At 36.8% G+C, this 13,364-nt stretch overlaps 1 protein-coding gene across 2 annotated transcripts in view; it reads right to left on the reverse strand.

The window, feature by feature from the left end:
* Nucleotides 1-1,535: 1,535 nt before the first annotated feature.
* Nucleotides 1,536-13,364, reverse strand: part of camta2 (calmodulin binding transcription activator 2) — a 42,119-nt gene continuing 30,290 nt past the window's right edge. Inside the window, exons 19-26 of one of the 2 annotated variants that reach the window (XM_059354355.1) lie at nucleotides 13,176-13,364; nucleotides 10,039-10,220; nucleotides 9,755-9,959; nucleotides 6,818-6,889; nucleotides 6,698-6,718; nucleotides 4,221-4,414; nucleotides 4,056-4,130; nucleotides 1,536-3,811 (exon numbers count right to left, since the gene is read on the reverse strand). The exon at nucleotides 13,176-13,364 is cut by the window's right edge and continues 8 nt beyond it. In XM_059354355.1, the coding sequence (XP_059210338.1) occupies nucleotides 3,757-3,811; nucleotides 4,056-4,130; nucleotides 4,221-4,414; nucleotides 6,698-6,718; nucleotides 6,818-6,889; nucleotides 9,755-9,959; nucleotides 10,039-10,220; nucleotides 13,176-13,364 (993 nt within the window). In that variant the 3' untranslated portion in view covers nucleotides 1,536-3,756. The remainder of the gene's footprint in view (nucleotides 3,812-4,055; nucleotides 4,131-4,220; nucleotides 4,415-6,697; nucleotides 6,719-6,817; nucleotides 6,890-9,754; nucleotides 9,960-10,038; nucleotides 10,221-13,175) is intronic. The other variant, XM_059354354.1, reaches the window with a different exon arrangement.

Here is a 13,364-nt window from a genome sequence, read left to right on the forward strand (position 1 = left end):
GGAAACAAAATAACTGAACAAACATCGACAGTAAAAACAATTCAATTAGGAAATAATAATGATAATAATAATAATAGGAATCATAATAATAATAGGAATAATAATAGGTAGATGTCTAATCTATGTAGGGGCAAAGTAATAAATATATTTAATATTAAATACCGGTATTCATTATTTGAGTTATTACATAAATTTGCCTTTGTATTAATTCCCTATTTCTTTTTTAAAATGTTTCCATTTATTATGTAATGTATTTAAGATGTATTAGGTACATTTCGTTCTTTTAATAAGATTTTTATTAATACATAATAACATAAATACATTTAAACAAAAATAAATTAAATTTTATTGGATAGTATTAAGTAAATAAATAAATAGAGAAGTAATCTAACACAAATGTCATCGTTTAAATATTATTTTTATATTTAAAAGAATATTCATTTATTTATAAAATCATGATTTTGGCAAAGAGAAAAAACAAATCTATTGGAAAGTAATAAAAATAAGATGTAGAGGGTAAATTTATAGTTATTACTCAACAGATAAATACATTTGTCATTACATGTACCAAACATAACAACAATAACTGCAGCTCTAATTATTGGACGGTTATGGAAAACATTTAGCTTTGTATGAATTCCCTCATTTATTCAGTTAAATATTTCTATTTATTTTCAAATGTATTTAGCACATTTATTTATTCAAGTTTGGGGAAATAAATAAAGGAGTAAATGCAAAAGGCAAAGAATACATAAAATAAATACATTTTAGAAAATAAAGAAATGTATACAAACAAAAGAATTGGAGAAAAAAAAATGTATGTCATAAAATGTATGTATCACTGTATGTCAAATTATTACATTCAATTATTATTGGTCATTTTTAAAGCCTGTTAATTTGTTTATGATTTAAAAAATAACTGTAGTTTATTAAAAATCTTAAAATGATTTCCACTTAGGGTTGGGCGATATATCGATATAGAAAATATATCAATATATTTTTAAATGGGAAATGGAATTAGACCATGTTGCATATATCGATATAATTAAAAAAAATTTCTTTATATATAAATGCTGCCCTAACTAGGGTTTATTATATTTAGTTCTTTTGTAATGTTTGTTATTCTTTTCTCATATGAATACATTTCAGAAAAAGATTGGCCAATTTTATTACATATGCTATTTTCATTTAAGATATTTTTATTTAAATGTGCACTTTATGGAGCTTTGTTTTGTTTTTTTAATGTACTCCTGTTGTTATACAGTATTTATGCTCACTTAAATAACTACTTGTGACATGTCATATTTGACTTTGAACATTTGCTCTCGCTTTGCGATAAAAATATCAGGATATATATCATATATTGATATTCAGCCTAAATATATCGAGATATGATTTTTGGTGCATATCGCCCAGCTCTCTCCAAAACAAATTAATCTCTAACCAGATATTAAGGAGGTTGATTTCTTTCTTTTCTGCCTCCAGCATCAACAACAATAACAACATAAATAATAGGTGGGCAGGAAACAGATAAATAGCAAACAGCTGATTTTATTCATCTGGTAGAATAATTCATGAATTTGTTGAAATGTGGAACAATGAAATACAAACTCATGCAAAGCTTCACTGCACCAGCTGAAGAAGAAGAAAACAAGCCAAAGGAAACGTGTCACATCGGTTAGAAGTTAAAGCTCATGCTCGTGACGGTAGAAAACAAACTGGCATGGTGGCGGGGCAGCGGCGGGCGGCGCCGTTGCCTCACAAGTCCCCCCACGTATTAAAATACAGTTTGAAGGGAACCCGCCGTGACCTCTGACCTCTGATGTCATCACACAAAGAGAGAGCACATTGCTTATTTTAATGTGAAGAATATTTCATATAATATTAATGAAAAATAAATAAAACTGTTCTGCTGAGTGGTACGGAGGACACAAGCTGCACAATATACAAAATATTTTAAATAATAATCACTTTTTTCTATTAATTCCACTTTTTATTCTTTCCCATTTAATCTCTCATTTCATTTATTTGTTTATACATATAAATACTTTTTACATTCAGTTTATATTATATGTATTTATTCGTATTATTTTCTTTATGAATTTCTTCATGAAGAAAATGACGAGTGGCTGATCTTCACTTTTCACACGTTTGTAATAAATTAAAGAAAATACATTTTGAAGTTAATAAAAATCAATACATTTAAATAATAATCATGAAAATGATAATCGAGCTAATTAAATAAGCAAGTAAACAGGTGATTTAATACAAAGGTAGATTTGAAAAAAGGAAAATTATAAATGTGTTACAGAAACAAATAAAAAAATTAATGCCTTTTTAATATTTTTTGTATATTCAGTTATTTATTTTGGCAGCTTTGATCCTTCGTACAGTGGAACTGTTTAGTGATGAAAAGATTTAGTTTGACTGTCTGAGGTCAAAGGTCAGAGAGGTTCCTTAAGACTCAACCTTACAGTCTGCGCAGCGCAAACACACGCGCACACACACACACACACACCGCTCGCACGCACGCACACACACAGTCACACAGTCACATTAACAGTTCGTGCTGTAATAAATAAAAACATCTATAAAGTTGACATTAGAATATATATTCATATAGATTTGTGTTTATATATTTGAGTGTTTAAATATATTTATAAGTAGCTTTGTTAAACTTGTGTTCACGTCCAAGTTCACAGACTCCAAACCAAGAGCGCCGTTCAGCCGCACTGCATCATGGGAGCGCAGAGCTGTGCCCTGAGCTCTGACTGCCAGGAGCCTCCCTCAGGACGCCTGCAGCCTTCAGATTCAGCACATCATCAACAAGTCTGAAATAAATAGATTAAAAGAAATGCTAATTCTGGATTTTCACTCGTTTTATTATTTATTTATTTCCGAATATTAATGTATTTAGTTTGCTATTTCCACATTTATTTATTTCTACATTTAATCATTTATTTCTGCGGGACTATTGTCTCCCAACGATGTTAAAATGTAAAAATAAAATAAATAAATATACAAATAAATGCAGAAATAAAAACACTAATAATAATGTATAAATACATAAATAACTACATGTGGAAATAATATAAATAAATGTGGAAATAATATAAATAAATTAAAATATAGAAATAAATTAATAAATAAATACCCCAAAATAATAATAAAATACATGTAAAAATTTTCAATTTCCATTTATTTTTTGCATTTATTTATCTTTTTTTAATCTTTTTAAATTTCTACATTTATCCATGGATTTTTCAATTTATTTATTTCTACTTATATGTCATTTTTGGTCTCTTATCAGACGAGCTGTTCAACGCTGAATTAAAGGGACACATCAGCAGAATGCTGCAGGAGGCAGAGCTCAGGGCACAAACGCCCACACACCTCCTGCCTTGCAGGCAGAGCAGAGGGTATAGAGGCTTCACTCAGAGGCGCTCTTGAAGCTGCAGACAGACCGACAGACAGACAGCTGCAGACAGACAGACAGATAGACCGAACATTCAGTCAACAGAGAAGAAGCAGACAGACAGACAGGATCAGATGAAGACAGAGTTGTCGAGGGGTAAGGCGTCTGTCTTTCTGTCCCTCAGACTAAAAACCTGCTGCAGGAGGACATCCCTCTGTCTGTCCCTCTGTCCTCCTGTCTGTCCCTCTGTCTCTCTATCCTCCTGTCTGTCTGTCTCTCTGTCCTCATCGCTCGTCCTCTGGTACCCCGCAGATAGAAGAAAAATGAATTTGAGAAATGGTTTAAGTGGTCAGTCCTCTCCGCTCCAACTCCCTGGTCTGCTTCAGCTCCTTGATCCTACACACACACACACACACACACACACACACACAAAATGCAGTTAGTATTATTTCAGCAACAAGACGTGGAAATATAGAGGGATAAATAAATGTGTGTGTGTGTCTGTGTGTATGTGTGTGTGTGTGTGTGTGTATGTGTGTGTGTGTGTGTGTGTGTGTGTGTGTGTCTGTGTGTGTATGTGTGTGTGTGTGTGTGTGTGTGTGTGTCTGTGTGTGTATATGTGTGTGTGTATATGTGTGACCTGTGTCTGCAGCGTCTCAGGAACCTCATGATCTTTCTGGCTGCCTGGTCCTGTTTCTTGGTCAGGAACGAGCCTCTAATGACACAAACAAACAAACAATCAGTCATCATGGTTATTGTTTGTTGTTGTTGTTGTTGTGTCTCTGAGGTTGTTGTTGTTGTTTACTTGATCTTGGGGTTGTGGCTGGCGGCTCCTCTGGGCGCCGTCTTCAGCCTCTCGTACTCCTTGTAGCTGCGGTAGTACTGCTGGATTAGCACGGCGGCCCGCCGGCTCTGCTGGAAACGCTTCTGCTCGTAGTACGAGCGGAACTTTGACTGGATCAGGATGGCTGCCTGGGTCATCTTCTTGTAGAGCGCGTACTGAGGGGACGGGACCACCGTAAGTCAACACACACACCAAGGTTATTATAGTTAACGAAAACTAATGAAATAACGAAAACTAGAATTGAAAAAACATTTTCATAAACTAAAATAAAAAAAACCTTTTTAAAAAAAAGATAACTAACTGAAACTGTATTTTGTGGTTACAAAACCAACTAAAACTAACTAAAATTATAGTGAAAATGTCCTTCGTTTTCGTCTTTGTCAACTTTTTTCATACGTAAACCTTTTTGGTTGATATGAAATCTATTTCATCTATCTGGTTTTATGACTTAATAAACTTATTGGGGCTGAGATGGATCAGACAAAGGAAACAAAGGAACATTTATTGTGACCTTATTGAATCTCGCACCCAACAAATACCCCGTTACAAAAAAACTAAAACTAATAAAAACTAAACTAAAACTAAGCATTTTCCAAAAAATCTAAACTAATCAAAACTAGCAAACTCACTCTAAAAACTAATTAAAATGAACTGAATTTGAAAACAAAAAATCACAACGAAATTAAAAGAAGACTAATGAAAAATCAAAAACTATTATAACCTTGACACACACCGAGAGAAGAGCTCTGAACACCGCAGCCATCACACTCAGCTGACCACTTTATTTACAGGTGCTCAATGATTATGGCTTACATTTAATGAAGACCTAAAATTCACTGTCTCAAAAAATTTGAATATAACAAAAGACCATTTTTAAAAATTATGTTTAATATGGAAATGTTGGCCTCTAAACAGTTTGTCATCCATTCTGCACTACAGAGTCTAACTGCAGTAACTACACAAAAGGTAAAACTGAGAAAAACTGCTTTAAAGTTTTTAACGTGTTGTGTGATGATGTAATTTTTATGCTCAAAAATCATGATGATTTATTTGACCTTTGACCCAAAAAATTGTACTTACTGCATTTCTGTAAAAGGTTCTAATAGTAATGTTGTTGTCTTCTCTCAGCTTTTTTAATTTCAGTGAATAAACATTTTCAAATTGATTCTCTTATCAGTGTATTTAAAGTGTTTAACAACTCTCATCAAAGAGTTGTGTATTTTAGACTTATTATAAAGAAATGTTAAATTTTAGTCTTAATATAATTTTATCTCACTTTTTTACTTCATCAATAACTAGATAATAATTTCCCTTTCAAATAAACTTATAATTTCTATTATTTTTATGTTTAAATTAGTATATATATCCAAAGCAGACTGTGGTAAGTGCAATTACTGTTTGGTTTGATTAAAGCAAAATTGAAATCTAAATCTATCTTTGTCACAAGATAAAACAGACAACAAAGAGTTCATTTTTAATTATAACTCAAATTTGACCAAAAATGTAGTTACTGCAGTTAGACTTTGTAGGACAGAATATGACTCAATACTTGGTTGACTTCAACTACTGAAATGGACATTTACATGATATTCTAATGTATTGAGATGCACCTGTATGTATAAATAATATTAAGTTGATATTATATATTAAGTTTGTTTTCTCTATAACAATCAACAAAAATCCAGCGTTTATCGTAGAAAAAACCCTGTAAACACCAACATTATCGTCAGAGTTTTAACTTTCCGAAAGCCCTAGAACGCAGCATCAGTTACAACAGTTACAAAGCTTAAAATGTTGATGTTGATATTGATGACCGTTAGTCCACAAACACCGAGAGGAAGAGCTCTGAACACAGCACCCATCACACTCACTTGACCACTTTATTTATTCAGAAATAATATTAATACCAGTTTGTTTTCACAAAAAAATTAACGCGAAGCTTAAATGTTGACATTTGTGTCAGAATCTCTTTATTATGTTGTTGTTTAGTCACAAACAGCAGCTGTATCACTCTAACCAAACAAACCAGACTCCGTTAAAAAAAAACATAATTTTACCGCAATATATAATTTAAATGACAGTTTTTGTGAATGGAGTCTGGTGATAATAAAAAAAAATAAAGCGCTAACTGTGTTATTCTGCACAAATACATGTTGGAGTTGTTCTGATTGTGCTAGTTCCACAGAGCTGCAGGACTTAGATAGATTTTATATGTTGCAGTGAAACACGGGGTCACAGTATGTTGGGTTCAGAGGGTGAAACATTTAAACAACAAAACTGAAAGTACCAGTTACAGAGAAGATTCACATGACAGGAAACACAACCTGCTCTCTCACACACACACACACACACACACACACACACACACACACAAACACACAAACACACACACACACACACACACACACGTCACTACATCTACTGTTCAGCAAAATTACCTTAAGCGCTATCCATGTTAGCTACCAGAGAGAGAGATGGTGAAGAGACACAGCAGATTAGTTCAGTGTTAGTGAAGCTGGAGGACGGACACGGACACACAAACACACACACACACACACCTGTTTGTACTTCCTGTAGCACCTCTGGATGACGGCTGCTGCCATGTCCTGCTGCTCCTTTAACCTGCGACCCTGCAGAGGAAACAACCACACATTCAGCTGAGATAAATAACAAATAAATATACAATGAAAAATAAATACACATCATTTATTTTGAAACATCGAAAAATAATTAGAAAATTAGTAAAAAAATGTTTTTAAATAAATATCAGTGAATAATTGAAAAAAACATTAATTAATGGTTAAGAAGATAAATCTGGGAAATAAACAAACGTGGGATTATTTCCATGCGTCGGACCTTCAAGCTGCTCTGGCAGCTCTAATAAACTTACAGGAGTCTTTACACCAAATGTACAGGATATGTACAGATAGTATTAGTGAAAAGAGAAGGATCTGACGAGACCTGGGAGATCTCGTGGATGGTGGAGAACTTTGTGGAAGGAGTAGCTGATGAAAATGCGTGGCGTGAAAACTTCCACATGCCCAAAGATGCTCTTATCGCTTTAAGTGATGTCGCCTGGCATGCATTCCCAATCCAATTCCACACACTTTAGCGTCACCGTATGCACGCAGATTTCCTCCCGAAAACCCTCGTCTAAACGCGGAATAAAAAGCGAAGACGCCACGCCACTTTTGCGTCTTCTGTTCAGACCATCATCATGTAAACGGAGCCTAAGAAAGCATAACTGATAGATGAACTCCGAGGCCAAACAGAGTTGTCAGGAGGGTTTGATTTTCCGGCCCATTTTTAGTTTTTCGATATAACAGAAATACTTTTGTTTTTGTGGGATTAATTTTTCCGGGTGTTCTGAATGAATGAATTGTGAATGAATGAGTCAAAACGTGCTAGTTGAGCCTGAGTCAGTCTGAGTGTGGGGCAGCACGGCAACTGTCGTCAGTGTGTGTATTTGATTTGCTGGATGTAGCATTTCCATAAGGTGATTTCTGCTTTAATTTGCAAGGTTTTCTTTATTAATCTCTCAACTGCTGCCACTGAAAGGCTGCAGCAGTTGCCAGTGCTCTCTCTCTCTCTATGGTCCAGTCCCTGATAGACCTCAACATCCTGTTATGGGCGTACAGGCGTTATACGTGTTAAAGTGTGTCACTGTTGTCCTGAAGCTTCAGGCGCCTTAGCGTGTCACGTCAGACTGAAACTGCCTCAACTGTCTCATCTCTCTCTCTCTGTGATACATGGAGTGAAAGCAGCTTTTAAACTTAACATTATCGTCATAAAATAAATTATTATTTGTACATTGAGACGAGCGTCAAGTGTCCGCTGTATTCGCTCGTGGTAGGACACCCGACACCTCTTCATTATCTGGTATAGTCACAATACGCCTGCACGCCATTTATCATCTTTATGCAGCGTAGGGGACACGCTTAACACGTTTTAGTTTAGTTCACTGGAGTAGAGCGCCCCCCATATTGTGTCTGTGTGTGTCTCTCTGTGTGTCTGTGTGTGTGTCTGTGTGTGTCTGTGTGTGTCTCTGTGCAGGGCTTGAAGCAGAAAAAAATCCTGTGCCTGAATTTTTTTATGCATGGGGGGGTGTTTACCGAAACAAATACTTTGTTTAACAAGACATTCTTGTTAACGAGATGAAAATACAGAATCCTGACAGAAATTTTGCTCCTTTCAAAATAAAACAATACACTTTCATGAAGCCTAAAACAACTTCACATCAACATTATGTCTTGGCACTGATCAGTTCAGGATTATCGCGTGTTCTCGTTATTTCGCGTGTATACGGCTGGCTCGCTGCCGTTACGCGCCCGGTGGGAACTGACGCCGGGCAGAGGACGGAGCAAACCCGCGGCGGAGCCGTTACGCGCCCGGTGGAAATCCCCAGTAAGGTTGACGTGTGGGAGAGCGCGCGCACGCACGGACCGTAAAGCCGAGTTTCGACTACCACCGGGAAAGTCTCATGCCACACCCTCTCAAAAGTCCGCTCACTCTGCTTGTCTCCACAACAAGTTAGCCCCCAGAGCAATTTAGAGACTCTGGAGGTGACGTTTGGTTTTCGCCGTCGCGTACTGTGCACAGCAATGATCATAAACAAAGCAGCATGGCTAATTATTATGCACAGTGTCTCCGCTGATCATAAACAGATCGCTAAGTGAACACCTCCTGCAGCAGCAGCACATACACATTGTACTGCTACAGAGCTAACTGCCGCTAACAGCGGCTCTTCTTAACGAGCCGGCCTCCGGCTAACGAGCTGGAGTCGCTGGATTTGTCTCCAGTCACTTTCTTGAGAAAAAGTAATGACTTGGGTCTAAAGCACGCTCGCCGATGAGCCGCCTTCTTCTTCTCCGGCAGGCTATATGCTAGCCACCGTAATGTTGCCCTCCCCGGTAATATCCAGATCTAACTAACTAAGGGTTTTTGGTGTTTTTTGTTTTGTTTTTTTAAACAAAAAAAAAAAAAACACCAAAAAAAAGTCCGAGCCGGATTTCCGGCACCGTGCTGGAGGTCTTCAAGCCCTGTCTGTGTCTGTGTGTGTGTGTGTGTGTGTCTCTCTGTGTGTGTGTGTGTGTGTGTGTGTGTGTCTCTCTGTCTGTCTGTCTGTGTGTGTGTGTGTGTGTGTGTGTGTCTCTCTCTGTACCTGTGTGTGTGTGTGTGTGTGTGTGTGTGTGTATCTGTGTGTGTGTGTGTGTGTGTGTATCTATCTCTGTGTTTGTCTCTGTGTGTCTCTCTCTCTGTACCTGTGTGTGTGTGTATCTGTGTGTGTCTCTCTCTCTCTCTGTACCTGTGTGTGTGTGTGTGTGTGTGTATGTGTGTGTGTGTATCTCTGTGTGTGTCTCTCTCTGTACCTGTGTGTGTGTGTGTGTGTGTGTGTGTGTGTGTGTGTGTATCTCTCTCTGTACCTGTGTGTGTGTGTGTGTGTGTGTGTGTGTGTGTATCCCTGTGTTTGTCTCTGTGTGTCTCTGTGTGTGTACCTTGTATCTCCTGAAGGCGTTCTGGATGATCCTGGCAGCCTCGTAGAGTTCTCGCTGCTCGCCGTCCGTCAACGTCAGCAGAGCAAAGTCTCTCTCTATCTTCCCATTGGCTGAGGCGTTCAGAAACTCAGCCCAAGCCGCGGAGGAGGGGGGGCGGAGCCTCTGGAGGGCCAGCGCACTGAGGGGCGAGGGGGGGCACACCCGCCTGCAGGGACACACAATAACACCCATAATATATCATGTGTCAGCGCTGGGCGGTGCTGCGTGCTATGGGCGGAGCTTACCTGGGCGGGGAGTGTGTGTGGGCATCGACCGTGTCCAGGTAGGTGGCCAGCCAGGTGTCCTGGATGGCCGGGTTGTCCCGGCGCTCTCTGAGGGGTGACTCCGCCTCCCGAGGGAAGTCCTCCTGTTTGATTCGCTCGGGGGTCGCCTCGATGATCTGCTCTGCCAGCGTCGCCATGTCGACCTGGTGACAGGAAGTCAATTGCTCAGATCTAAACACTGTTGCATTTTGCTGTTTGTTAGCCACGAGCTAACATTAGCTAACAATTAAAGTTGTGTTCATCACAAAAAGCTACTATTACTTTCTGTCGCTAAACACATGCAGCTTTCAGAATAAGAGCACAATGTGTCAAAATAAGATGCCTTAAATAAAACATACAAGAACCGTTATTCTCCTTTACAATATTTCATTAACCCATTTAAGTCGGGAAAGCATTACTGCATTTCTACCATTAAAACCGGGAGCGCTGTTGCGTTATTCTGCCATTAAGGCCGGGAAAGCGGATATGTCGTTTTGTAGTATTTGTAGTTTTTTCCACCTATTTTCGGTCTCTTGGCCAATGAAATGTATCAGAATACATGTGGGAGTGTCGCAATGCAACATGGGACTTTTCCAGAACTGAAATCACGGTGGAAGAGGACTATAGCAGAGGAGCTCAGAAGTAAGTGACGGAAGCGATCTTGATGAAAACACCACCGATGATTTTATTGCTGATCCGGACTTTGAACCCTCGGAACCAATCGACCGGGATTTATGGATGAGGAATATGTTTTTAGACGACATATTTTCACCGAAGAACAGACAGATTTGTGGCCATCTGGAGATAATAAAAATATTATTAATAATATATTATTATTATTATTATTATTATTATTAATAATAATAATAATACTAATTGATTGTGATGATGATATAAGAAATCATGACTGTTTATGTCTTATATTACTTTATGCGTCGTTGAAGAAGTGAAAAGTGTAATATAGATCAAATGTATTATTATTTATTATTATTATGATTATTATTATTATTAATATTATTACAGTAGGCTAATGAGAACTATGTCTATTTCTTCCAATGCTCATATCATGTTTGCATCTTGCTAACGGGCATGTATTAGTATTATGCAAGGTTTTTTTATTCAGTCAAATGTAACATTTGCTGAGTTTGTTGATTTTTAAAAAAACTTTATTGAAGGTTTGGACAAATAAACTCAACGTCTCATGAAAGCCACAGGTTTAAGCTCTCAAATACTTTTTGAATTTCATTTCTATCTGCTACAGAGGCTGAAAAATCATCTGTTGAATTTCCAGAAAAACTTCAGGTTTTAGGGGGTTCTTTCAAAATCGCCCAGAGGATTTTCAGGCATTTTTTCCAGGCGTTTTAGGCCTAAATGGGTTAAAATATGCAATTAGGGCTGGGCGATATATTGATATAAAAAATATATTGATGTATTTTTAAATGTGATATGAAATTAGACCATATTCGCATATTTTTGTCTTTTATTTATAAATGCTGCCCTTACTAGGGTTTGTCATATTAATTATTTTGTAATGTGCGTTATTCTTTTCTCATATAAATATATTTAGTTCAGAAAAAGATTGGACTATTTTATTTCATAGGCTTTTTTATTTAAGATATTTTTTTATTCAAATGTGCACTTTATGGAACTTTGATTAAAAAAAAAAAAAAAAAAGGTTCTCCGGTTATACAATATTTATGTTCACTTAAAAAAAGGTTTAAAAAAATATACCTGTGACATGTCATATTTGACTTTGACTGAACATTTGCTCTCACTTTGCAATAAAAACATCGGATATATATTGTGTATCAATATTCAGCCTAAATATATTGGGATATGACTTTTGGTCCATATCTCCCAGCCCTATATGCAATGATCAAGATCAGTGTATATGATGGAATAGTGCCATTAGAATGTGTGAGAGGCCAAAATTTAAATTTGGGCTTTTATGTTAACAAATTCTCCAGGAGGAAATGCCCCGGACCCCCCTAGCCAGCTAACTTTTAACACTGTCTGGCTGCTCCATGTCCTAGTGGAAAGCATGTTGACTGTGAAAAATGTTATGTGAGGTTTTTGCTCACATTTAGCTCTCATAGTGGACGAGATTGATGCATTGTACTTTACCCATAAGAACCTACGGTGACACCGGTTTAACAAACAATTTAAATGTTCTATAATCTCTTATATTAAGCTTTATGCTTCACCTTAACTCATTAAGTCCCTAAGCAAGACTGTTTGACTGAGATAAGAAGTGACTTCTCCAAAATGTGGCTGGAAACAGAAATGTGAAAAAGTAGCTAATTTCAAAAAGTTATTTTTTGTTACAAGGCTAAGTTTAAACCCTAAGATTTAGAACTGTTAGATCGTTTATCTTGTTTTATGAGTTAATTTCTTATTTTTAAGTGTCCAACATGCTTATTTCTAGATTTTATAATCTTAATTTAAGAAATCTTGTCAAGTGAAATTATCTGTCCATGCAGCAAGATCATTTCCCTCAGATTTAGTGTTTTTATCTGGTTTTTAGACACACCTTTTTGGCAGTGTACCATTTGTTACACACATTTGGTGCTCAATAATGCTATTTTATTCATATCGACAATGGAAAAAAATGGTCAGAAAAAAACTCCAGTTTGCCAGTTTTATTCAGTTTCTATTTTTTGGAAAATGCTTAGTTTTAGTTTAGTTTTTTATTAGTTTTAGTGTTAGTTTTTTTTTTTTTGTGATGGGGTAATGGGTGCAAGATTAAAAAAAGGTCACAATAAATGTTGCCTTTATTTCCTTTGTCTGATCCATCTCAGCTCCAATAAGTTTATTAAGTCATAAAACCAGATAGATTAAATAGATTTCATATCAACCAAAAAGGTTTATGTATGAAAAAAGTTGACAAAGATGAAAACGAAGGACATTTTCACTATAATTTTAGTTTGTTTTAGTTAGTTTTGTAACCTCACAATATAGTTTGAGTTAGTTATCGTTTTTTAAAAAACTCTTGTTTTTATTTTTATTTTAGTTAACGAAAATGTTTTTTCAATTCTAGTTTTCGTTAACTATAATATCTTTGCTGATGACTAACATCATCAAACTAAAGAAAAGGTTAACCGAACAGTCATGGTGTGTACCTGCAGCACCTCCTCCTCCAGGTACTCCTCCTCCTCTCCTTCGTTCTCTGCGTTCTCACTGTAGCTCAGCAGCTGCTCCTCCAGCGTGGCCTGCCGCCCGCCCATCGTGTGCGTGAAGGCGTGCGTGTGGGCGGGGGAGGCGCTCTCATAGTCCATGAGGTAGAGCGGGGAGTCAGCAGAGCCGCCGGG

The sequence above is a fragment of the Centropristis striata genome, chromosome 17 (assembly GCF_030273125.1).
Source record: "Centropristis striata isolate RG_2023a ecotype Rhode Island chromosome 17, C.striata_1.0, whole genome shotgun sequence".
NCBI classification, from domain to species: domain Eukaryota; kingdom Metazoa; phylum Chordata; class Actinopteri; order Perciformes; family Serranidae; genus Centropristis; species Centropristis striata.